General features: G+C 37.4%; 1 protein-coding gene across 2 annotated transcripts in view; it reads right to left on the bottom strand.

The window, feature by feature from the left end:
- Positions 1–12,361, bottom strand: part of rgs19 (regulator of G protein signaling 19) — a 54,776-nt gene that overhangs the window by 11,664 nt on the left and 30,751 nt on the right. The window contains exon 2 of one of the 2 annotated variants that reach the window (XM_073823715.1): positions 3,481–3,620. In XM_073823715.1, the coding sequence (XP_073679816.1) occupies positions 3,481–3,620 (140 nt within the window). The remainder of the gene's footprint in view (positions 1–3,480; positions 3,621–12,361) is intronic. The other variant, XM_073823716.1, reaches the window with a different exon arrangement.

The following is a 12,361-nucleotide window of genomic DNA, read 5'->3' as shown; positions in this document are numbered from 1 at the left end:
AGTCTTCGAACCTGTGTGTATGCCTACTGTGAAATTACCACATCAAACGAGACGTGCTAACATGGATGCAGCTATGAAGCCGCTGGGTTTGCCTCAGGGCAGGGGCGTTGCTAGACCCTTTTTACTGGGGCACGTGCGTGAGTTATAATTTATAATTTTAAGTCTTTGAGAAACCCGTTCTCAAAGACTTACTTTTAGTCATTATTTGGGTAGCACACATATTCTGAATTAAAATTAGCCATTTGTGACCCTGGACCACAAAACCAGTCATAAGGTTAAATTTGACAAAACTGAGATTTATACATCATATGAAAGTTCAATAAATGAGCTTTCCATTGATGTATGGTTTGTTAGGATAGGACAATATTTGGCTGAGATACATCTATTTGAAAATCTGGAATCTGAGGATGCAAAAAAATAAAAAAGACTGAGAAAATCACCTTTAAAGTTGTCCAAATTAGGTTCTTAACAATGCATATTACAAATCAAAAAATACATTTTGATATGTTTACAGTAGGAATTTTACAAAAAATCTTCATGGAACATGAACTTTACTTAATTTCTTAATGATTTTTGGCATAAAAGAAAAATCAAAAATGTTGACCCATGCATTGTATTTTTGGCTATTGCTACAAATACACCCCAGCGACTTAAGACTGGTTTTGTGGTCCAGGGTCACATTTTAATCCAGATTAATCTATGCCCACCACTAATATATATACAGTACAGACCAAAAGTTTGGACACACTTGTACTGTATATTTTTCTGTTTATTAAAGTTTTTACTCTACATTTGTGCAGTTTTCAGTGGGTTAGTGATATTTTTTAAATATATATATAAATTAATAAATAAATATTTTTTAAATGGGTTTTTATACAAAAACTGCTTTTTTATGTAAAATTCACTTTATAAAAGACCCACATTTCTAACCTTTATTCATAGGGATAACATGGATAATCTCACATGGTTTAGTGTAAGATTTTTGCCCATCTTTGGGAAAATACAGTTTTAAAAGTAAAAAAACAACTACAAATAACTTTTACCAGTAGGTGGCTGCAGAGCTCCACTATTTGCTATTTGACCACCTGAAAGATATGTTTTCACAAGTTTTTTCAGTTGAATTCATATCTACAGTACAGACCAAAAGTTTGGACACACCTGAATGAGAAGGTTTCTTAACAGATTCTTAATTGGATTTAAGTCAGGACTTTGGCTGGGCCACTGCAAAACAATGTTTTTGTCTGCTAACCGTTTCTTCACCACTTTCGCTGTGTGTTTTGGGTCATTGCCCAAGGCCAAGTTTCTCTGCAGACTGCCTGATGTTGTTGTTGAGAGTTTTGATGTATTGCTCCTTGTTCATGGTGCCATTTACTGTGATTAGTTTCCCTGGTCCACCGGCTGAAAAACACCCCCAAAACATTAGGTTCCCACCACCATGTTTGACAGTGAGGATGGTGTTCTTAGGGTTGAAGGCTTCTCCTTTTTTACAACAAATGAAGGCTACATCATTGTGGCCAAACAATTAAATTTTTGTTTCATCTGACCATAAAACAGAAGACCAGATGAGCATTTGCAAAGGTCAAGCAGGCTTTTGTGTGCCTTATCTGGAGGCTTGTGCACAATTCAGAATTTCAGAATTGGCCGCCATTCAATTCATGAGTTGGAATCTGAATTGAATTGACTCCGCCCCACAGGAAGTTGAATTTGAATTGGAGTTGGAATGACAGGAAGTGGAATTAAATTCATGGCAATTCAAAGACATTCCACACAGTCATACAACAGAAAGAATGTGTCGAATCTCACATACAGTTACATTAATTTTGTAATTTAAAGGCATAATTTCATTACACATAACTAGTCACTCCTCAACCCTGCATACATTCTGTTCCAACATATAGATAATGATCAAATTCTTGAAATAAATTACGCCCTCAATGTTTGATTAGTTTTGTTCAAAATGTTATTTTCATTCCAAAGCAATCAAATAACACAATGTAATCTGTACAGGTAGTTCAAACTAATATCATTTATAGATTATGTAATGAAATCATATCTGACATATATTGTAAAGCTTCATTGTTAAACACTTCACTTATGTATACGAATTTCTTTGAATTTGTATTGAATTGCAATTCTGCTTACTTTAATTCAAATTCGAATTGTAATTCTAGATCCTGTTTTTGACATCAATTCAAATTCAAGAATTGAATTAGAATTTAGGAGTCATTCTCAATTAAATTCTGAATTGTGCACAAGCCTGCTTATCTGGAGAAGTGGTGTCCTTCTTGGTCTGCGTCCGTGGAACCCAGCGGTGTGCAGTGTCCGTTGGACTGTCTGCCTTGAGATGTTGCCACCAGCAGAGCCCAGATTCATCAGGATGGCCTTTTGATGATCCTTGGATTCTGTTTTACCTCTCTCACTATCCTCCTGGCCAGCACAGGTGTCACATTTGGCTTCAGTGTGGAACGTCTTGCCATTATAGCCCCTATAGCCCTTTCCTGACTTGTGAGCAGCCACAATGCACAGCCGCAGGTCCTCAGTGAGCTCCTTTGTCTTAGCCATGACTGTCCACAAACCAACAGCAGAGAGCTTCTGTTTTTCACCTGTTGAGTTGATTAAAACAGCTGTTCCCAATGAATCAGGGTAATTAGGATGCTTTAGAACAGCTTGGACTATTTGGAATGGTATAGAACTTTGGATTTTCCCATAGACTGTGACAGTTTGCAAAGGGTATGAATCATTTTGTACATGTCACTTTTTGTTCAAATGTAAATAAAAGGTGAGAATTATTTTTTTTCCACAATGATGCCTCTTGTACATCGTCTTATTATCTTTTGGGAGAAGCCTGTGTCATTTCCGGTCAACAAAAAAAAAAACTTGCTGGTTGAATAAAAGTAAATTTAAGTCAGAATTTGCCAGGGGTATGAATAATTTCGAATAATATACTTGACTTGATATATATATATTGTCTTGAACTAGCTCAACCTCACGCATTCCATAGTCATGTGCCGAAACTAGAAAAGGTAAAACAACGATGCTAGATGATTTTGAAGTTGGAGGAGAAAATGAGATGGAGTTTTTCATCCTCCCCTACCATTTTGAACGGAAGTACACCGAAAAACTAACCACACGATGACCTTTCCAACATGATTACGTAATGCGTGAAGTTGAACTAGTGCAAGATGAGCATTTGTGGTTAAAAAGTATTTACCATTTTATTTTTAGTTAGAAAATGACTTATTGTTTCGTTAGATAAGACCCTTATTCCTCAGCTGGGATTGTGTAGATTGTGCATTGAAACTGCAATTTGGACCTTCAACTCGTTGGGCACCACTGAAAAATCCTGGAATGTTTTCCTCAAAGACCTCTATATGGAGGTGAATGTAATCTTGGTGAAGGAATGGATGTGGAATGTAACACTAGCAATGGTGATGAGTGGAATGTACCATGTGGACACAAAAACAGGTGAGTGGTCCGTACCATGAGCAGCTACAGCAGCAGCACCAGCAGAAGCAGCAGGTGTTGGGTTTCTGTGTGGGGGAGGGATGCTGGGCGCGGCTGGGGGACGTCTCGCTCCGCGTCATCGGAGACTCGCGGTCTGCCGGGACAGGGCCTGTGTACTGATACACATTACAGTAAATACCCAACCCCTCACGGACACAAACACACACACACATAGACAGGAAATCCTCTACATCTGGTGACTTGAGTTTGGAAATTAACATGCACATGGTCATGAGGTCATAATCAGTCCATCTAAACCACCCCACACGGTCATAATCCTCTGACAAACAGACAAATATTAGCCTTTCCACTATCAATTCAACCTTAAAAGGGGCCAAGACTCAACCTGTCACCTAAAGCAGCCAATCAGTGTAAGCAGCATGTGACCTGATCGAACCAATCACATTTTAGATGTATTGGTACAGGGCTGGTGAGTGGCGAAAAGAGACAGAGGGAACAGAAGAGTGTTAGTCTATTGTGCTACATCATGGGATATGGGAGTAGCTTGATTTCTCACCACAAGTGCAAACAGAAACTAACCGGATTAACCTGAGAGTAACTCAAATAAAGAAATGTATGAACTTCCACTGTATTAATTCACTGTATTTGGTTCGTGAACTTTTATGAAACACTTTTCACCCCTATTAGATGAATACGTCCACTACAAGGTGGTTATACGTACTGCACATCAAAGAAGAATCAACTTTTTTCTGAAAGTCATGAAAATTCCCACCATATCTCAACTGATATACTGGGTTTAACACCATCCAGTGGTGCAAATGTCATTTTAGTTTGATTGGAGTACAATTTGAATGATTCCTCACGAGTATTGCATTACAAATAAAGTTAAAAAGGCTTCATGTAAGAATTTACCCAGCTTTAAAGTGGAAGATGTCTGTGTTTTTTGTAAAAATGTCTATTGGACCATTAGTCATTTATTTCCTTTGGTAATTATTTGAAAGAGAATTTACAATTATTTACTAAAAGAAGCTAGGAATGTCCTTAATTTTGTAGAAGCTAATGTGATATTTAGGTGTTTCTCGTTGAATGGAGAAAAAGTAGACCTTTTATTGGATTTAATTATTGAATTGCTTATTATTATATTCATGAAGTGAAACAGAATAAAACAATTTAAGCATTAAACATACTTGGTATTGACATTAAAAAATACATATAAATTAAATTATTATTTATTAATACTCTATATGGGTCAGAGACGGAAAAAAGCGTTTAAGCATAAAAACAATAAGTCTAATACTGCTTTAAATTGTTGTCATTTTCCCCCCAAAAATCAAAAAGGTTTCTGTTTAATTTAATTGCATTTTTGTTTTTGTTGATCACTTTTGTCATTTCTTTTGACGTGGACATCGTCTTTGACCCAGGGCAAAAGTTTACATACATCTAGCAGAATCTGCAAAATGCTACTTATTGTACTAAAATAACGCTCACTGATGCTTCAGGAGGAAACACGATGCATTAAGAGCAGGTGGTGAAAACTTTTGAACGGAATGAAGATATTTACATTACATTTTTCTTATTTAGTACTGCCCTTCAGAAGCTACAGAAGATACTTAGATGTTTCCCAGAAGACAAAATAAGTTCAATTTACCCTGATCTTTAAATTCCAAAAGTTTTCACCCCCCCAGTTTCACAATGCGATTCCTTCTGGAGCATCAGTGAGCGTTTGAACCTTCTGTAATAGTTGCATATGAGTCCTTCAGTTGTCCTCAGTGTGAAAATACAGATCTCAAAATCATACAGTCATTGTTGGAAACGTAAATGTGAACTCTTGTGTTTTACAAACTGAGTGACGACTGACGAGTCAATGATCCAGTATTGAACCTGGAACATTCCTTTAAAGTGGAACAGAGAGAGGGGTGTTGTGTTTAAACTCTGTTCTCCTCCCCCATATGACCTTCTCAATTTAGAGGTTATTTTTAATTCGCTAAAAGGCCTAAGCCATAATTCTTTTCCAATTACATTTGGGCCAGCTGTCCTAAATAGAGAGGTCCTGTCCCACTGCATACCGAACATCTCTAATGCCATCACAATAGACACACAAACATACATGCGTGCACGTGCGTGCTGAGAAAGGGAAAGAAAATCACACGGCATTAAAACAGAAGCCTTTTGTGTTGTTTAATGACAACTTCAGATGCATATAGAGCGTTTTAAAATCCAAACATCCATACGCACAAACAGACAACCACTCCACAGTCTCAGAAACTTCCACAGCCTTTGGCAAAACCAACAACAACAACAACAACAACAAACCCTTGTACGCCTGTCTCTCAGTGAGGAAAAGTTGCTTGCTGTAATGAGGAAACGCAAGTTAAAATGCGTGAGGGTGACGGGGAAGTAGTGCTTTACACCCAAAATGGCAGTACAATGTGGCGGGCTGTGTCCCTGTCCCTGTAAGTCTGCCTTTATGGAAGTAACTGGAAGCACAGAGCCTTTTAAGGAGTTCTGAGGCCGGTCGTCCCAACATAATGGTCACCATGTCAGGATGCTACTGTTCCATTATGTGAGACATTATGTAAAATCATTACCGATACATCTGCAAATAAGGTGTTTCCAAAACGGCATCCAGTAAATTAAACCATTCTGTTTGATGCAACAGAAATTAATTATTTTTGATGAAATCCGAGAGCTTTCTGACCCAGCATACACAGCAACGCAACTGACACGTTCAAGGCCCAAAACATTAGTAAGCACTAGGAATGTCCTCGACTAGTAGTCATTCATTTTAAGCATTAGTCGACCATTATTCGCACATTTATTAATAAGCCATATAAATCATAATAATGAGCCTTTAATTGCCTACATAGCCTAATAAGCGTTCAAGCGGATGCAACTAACGTTTAAATTATTGATTTAAAAAAATTCAGTTTAAGAGATAAAGTCGGCGACACTGACTCATCATTTCCGCAGAAGTGGATGCGCCCGAATGCACGTTTCAAACGGTTTCCATAATTTGACAATATTTGTTTTCCATTTGAATTGGTTCATTTAAAAGTAGACACTCTCACGCTCTATAGATAGCTTACATTTGTCATGTTTATTAGGCAAGTATACGAAGAGTTTAAAAGTTTTGTGCTTAAGTTTACAGAAACAAATGCTTAAGTTTTACAAAAGCGCAACATTTTGTTGCATTTCAAGTCTTTACAGATTCGAAAGATGTATTATTTTTATCTGTTTGACCAAAAATGATGGAGTATTTTAAGAGCAAGTGATCGCGCCGTCTAGGGCTGGGCCGATAAACGATATCATATCGAATCGCGATCAAATTTATGTTAATAACGATGATAAGCTCTAGACATTTTTTGCTGGATATGAATTAATCTAAGAGCCAATCACACAGCAAAAACTATGCGACAACAGCCAATCAGCGTGCAGCATGCGTGTGCACGTCAAAGTACAAAGTTCATTTCCTACCGCACTTTGCAAAGCAAACTTAGCACCAGGACGAAGCAGCGACGAAAGTGAGTCTAACCTCGAGTTATTATCCAAAGATGTTGAAATTGTCAACAAAAAAGGTAGCACGAATTCCTTTATATAAGTGGTTTGACTATCTGAAAAGTGACTCAGCTTAGCTGAGAGTTTGGCGCGATTGTTAAAACTGAAACCGAAAGCAAAAAACGCACGCGCATTCAAAAGCAATTTTATTCCCTCTTGTTTAGAGAGTGACTCCCCAATGCACGCAAATTAGGCTACATGACACATCTAGGCTGTTATTAGTATGTAGGCTATAATAGGTTGTGTATGTCTATAGCTCTGTATCATGATTGAAATATCGGGTCTCTATTTGCACTTTGAATATTTAGAGAGTAGCCTGCTTTGATTATGGCTGCATTGTCTGCACTTAATACGATTAAGAAAGAACTGTGTCGTATTTTTTTTGTTATTTATACTGTAGATTGTTTCAAAATGCAGTGGTTACCTCTAATTTAAATAGCTCAACCTATAATAGAGAAAATAAACAATTGTGTAAATAATAATAAATAAACAAATAATTGTGTTACAAATTATGTTATGTTTACATTTTGTACATTTACTCTCATTTACCATACTCTGTCACAACTTTTATTTTTTAATTTATTTTAGTAAGTTGTTTTAATTTTTAAGGCCAAATCTGTAATCTGTTTTTGTTAATAAACTATACTTTAAAATGTAATTTAATGAACCCTTTCATTTTTGTGGCTTTAGTCATTGTTGGGATACTATTTTAAAGCTGGCAACATCAACAGCTTATATCGAAATAGATATCGTTATCGTTCAATATGGGAAAAATTTTATTGAGATTACATTTTTGCCATATCGCCCAGCCCTAACGCCGTCTGCTCCATCTGTCATGCAGTGAGTGCGCTACTGTTTAGCTTCCACACTATGCACAAACACTTCCATAGCACACATTTTCCTAATTTGACATTAGATTGAGCAGCCATGTACTACATACGTTGCTACAACATACATCTTTTAGATAATAAAAGCCATATTTGAGGTCTAAATGATAGGTGAGGTGGAATGTCATGGACATTTGTCAATGTTTGGAAGAATTACTCAAAAGTCATCAAATTAAATTAAATCAAATCGCGACATGGACTAGTATCTGTAAATATTAAGCCGCAAAAAGACTTTAAATATGAATCCTGCATGTTCCACGTGTCTCTTTGTTAATGAAATGTGCTGATGCGTGGTTTTGCTTACTACACATAACATTACAGAAGCACGCGTGATGCTTGCGGTGATTTCAGCATCTGCCGTCTCAGTAAATGAGGACATAAATACATGAACATCATCTCCAGAACGGCTCTGAGAGTTTGAATAAAAGTTGTTGTTAGTTTCCGGCCGCAGCTGTATCCCTTCTAGCCACTGGTATTCACGGCAACGCGTCAAAATAAAAGTTCGGTTTAACTACAAGACATATATGCTAGAAATATATTACTATTATTTAGAATGTACTTAATACTACTACTACTACTACTCTTGAAAAAAAAACAAAAAACTGTATTTTTAAAAAACAATCACTCAATATTTCTTTCATGTTTTAATTTTAATAGTAAATCCCCTGTACTTGCCAAAAAATTTAATTTGTTTAATTTAGATTAATTAAAAGATCAATTTAATAGATTTTTTATGCTTTCATTTGATAAGCAGAAAAATGTAAATACACAACACAGAAATTCTGGGGGGATAAAAATTCACAAGGCCATTGTAAGAATAAATAAAAGTTGTTTTTATGCATTTAAATAATTAGACATGCTAAACCCAGAATTTGGCAACAATAAAACATAAGGTAAGAAAAAATACATTTCATAGGGCCCTAAACATGTCATTTTTGTTAAACCTTTAATAAATGGATGTTAAATTGTATAAGTTTCATGATTATAATTGACTAATAAAATAGTATTTAACCATTAAAAATGAGTCTAGAAAAAATAAAACTGACTAATAACATTTTGGACGATCAAGCCTCTTAACAATTAGTCAACTATTAGGGGGCTACGAGAATACTTTTTGTGCACAAAGACAACAAAAATAACGACTTCAGTTTGACAATTTCTACAATGCATGGTACTGTCATGAATGTGCATCAAAGCCTGACAGGAAAGAGAAAAAAATGTTAAATAAAGCAAAAAATATTTGTGTAGCTTTATGAAATTACGGTTGAACCACAGAAGTCACATGGACTATTTTATTGATGTCCTTTCTGCATTTTCAGCCTTGAATGTGTTGCATTGATGTCTATGCAGGGTCAGAAAGGTCTCGGATTTCTTGAAAAATATCTTCATTTGGTTTCGAAGATGAATGAACGTCTCACAGGTTTGAAAAAACATAAAGGTGAGTAGCTAATGACTAGAATCTTCATTTTTGGTTGAACTAACCCTTTAAGTACCGACAAAGATAATCTAATCTTAAAAACAAAGTATATAAATCTAATACAAAATTCTAATAGCAACAAATCTGGCATCGATACACCATGTATCCCTAAGAGAAACAAACAAAACAATTATGTAATGCACCGTTAAGGTACTAGCCAAATGTGTCAGCATTGTTTCCATCAATCCACCAAACAAACCAAGTTACCAAGCAGCTACAACGAACTATATCTTCTGCTTTCTGTTCTCTCAGCCTTCGACAGGCTATGAAGGAGGCAAGAGGAGACGTCCCCTCAACACCTACTCCCTCGCTGTTTTCCCTTCCTGACTCTCATTTGATTTTCCGAAAGTTTTCACGACTTCTCTCCTCGTTCCCCCTCGTGCGTGAAAGTCTCTGTGCTGTAAAGATGGCTGCAGCCGCCTGAGGTATTTTTAGCTTTTGGCAGACCCCCATTCATCCTCCCCTCTCCAGCTCTCTTTTTCTTTGCTGGAGAGCTATTTTCTGCGCCGGGGTCAGCGGTGGCCAGAATTTTTGACAACACACTCCACACTTCACAAATACTGTCGAAGCAAACAAGGGATAAATCCTCCCCCGTCTCTTCGTTCTCACAGTGCGCGGTGTTGGATTTCCCTCCGGAGATTCTGTCTGTATTAAACGCCTCTCCTGTTTGCTTTTTACGTGCTGCACAATGACAGTCTCAAACGAGGAAACATTTGTGTTTTTGTTTAGTCTGCGTATTTCTTTTCTCCTTCTTCTTTTTTTGCTTACTGCAAGTTTCACAAGTTTCCTCGACAGACTACACAAGTGCGGAATGAACGGCATGGCTTTACGTATTCATGGGTCTAATATATGATTCGGCCAAATACGTGTGTTTGTTAAGGCGTAGTGGCAGCTCAGTACATTCTAATCTTGTTAACCCTCCCTCCAATCCTGTTAGGAGGGATTTGGTCAAGTCTTGGCAACCACAAATACCATCCCATTTGACCCACAGTGAGAGGGTGCAATACACAAAGCAAGAGAGAAAGTGAGTCGATGTGAGACTACAACGTATGCCGCTTTCTCTGCCATGTGCTCAAACTGAAATGGAAAAACATGTATAAAAACGTATCCATGCAGACCTTTATGACTGTGGCCTTGTTTACACCTAGTATTAAAGGAACAGTGCACCAAAAGATGAAAAGTCAGTCATTGAAAAGTCTGTTGTTCCAAACCCGTAAGACCTTCATTGATCTTTAGAACACAAATTAAGATATTTTTGATGAAACCTGAGAGCTTCCTGACCCTAACAGCAATGCAACCACCACATTCAAGGCCCAAAAAGGTAGTAGAGCATTGCAAATAGTCCATGTGGCATCAGTGGTTCAACCTTATCTTCCGTGTCTTCGATGCTGGTTCGCAAAAGAAAGCTCTCGGATTTCATCAGAAATATCTTAATATGTGTTCGGAAGTTGAACGAAGGTCTTCGTTAAATGTAAAAGTTGAATAATGACTGATTGTCATAAATGCCTTGAATGAAGTAACACAAAACAGAAACACAACCCGAAGGAAATCTATTTGTGACCCTGGACCACAAAACCAGTCATAAGGTTAAATTTTACAAAACTGAGATGTATATAGAATATGAAAGCTCAGTAAATAAGCTTTCTATTGATGTATGGTTTGTTAGGATAGGACAATATTTGGCCGAGATACATCTATTTGAAAATCTGGAATCTAAGGGTGCAAAAAAATCAAAATCCTGAGAAAATCACCTTTAAAGTTGTCCAAATTAGGTTCTTAGCAATGCATATTACTAATCAAAAATTACATTTTGATAGGTTTACAGTAGGAATTTTACAAAAAATCTTCATGGAACATGATCTTTACTTAATTTCCTAATGATTTTTGGCATAAAAGAAAAATCAATAATTTTGACCCATGCAATGTATTTTTGGCTATTGCTACAAACATACCCCAGCGACTTAAGACTGGTTTTGTGGTCCAGGGTCACATGTCTGCAGATGAGAAATAGAGGAGAGGCTAAAAGTGTGAGCGAGAGACAGGATACGGTGTAAAATTGATACAGGCCGCTGGGAGCTCCAGTGTCACCGGGGCCCTTGCGAAGCACATGGCAGAGGCAGAAACTCTGAGAGTGAGAACCGGAATGGAGGCATGCTGGGACGTGTCTCTCTGGGTGGCGTTGCTCTGGTGCTGGAGGACTGAATAAAGCTCTGCTGTTCATGCCCGGGGGCTTAAAGCAATTAAGAGCTCATTTGAGAATTAATCTGTGTGATTATTCCTTCATAATATCACACACAGATCGGCGCTAGAGGACCGAGTCAGAGAGAGAGGCTTGTTTAAATAATGCCAGGCACTGTGGGCAATTCGAGCCAAATGTAGACAAATGAAAACAGGCTCTAAAACACACACATACAGTATGTACACATGATTACATACGGTTAAAGAGCTGTGACTGCCCTCCCATAACTGGTCTTCAGATATACAAATGAGGACTAGGAAACCACTGACTTCTTAAAGGAACACTCCACTTTTTTTGGAAATAGGCTCATTCTCCAACTCCCCCCGAGTTAATAAGTTGAGTTTTACCGTTTTGAAATCCATTCAGCCGTTCTCCTGTTCTGGCGATATCACTTTTAGCATAGCTTAGCATAGATCATTGAATCCTATTAGACCAATAGCATCGTGTTCAAAAATGACCAACGAGTTTCCATATTTGTTGTATTTAAAACTTGACTCTTCTGTAGTTATATTGTGTACTAAGACCGGTGGAAATGCAAAGCTGCGAGTTTCTAGGCTGATAAGATTAGGAACTACACTCCCATTCCGGCGTAATAGTCAAGGAAGTTTGCTGCCGTAATAAGGCTGAATCAGGCGGAGTATTATCAGAAATGAGTTCCCAGCTAGTTTAGCATTTGCACATGTGCTGCGTGGTATTACTGCTCCTGCTTCAGCCTTATTACGGCAGCAAACTTCCTTG

This window comes from Garra rufa, chromosome 18 (assembly GCF_049309525.1).
Source record: "Garra rufa chromosome 18, GarRuf1.0, whole genome shotgun sequence".
Classification (NCBI taxonomy): domain Eukaryota; kingdom Metazoa; phylum Chordata; class Actinopteri; order Cypriniformes; family Cyprinidae; genus Garra; species Garra rufa.
This window is presented reverse-complemented; position numbering and strand designations above follow the sequence as displayed.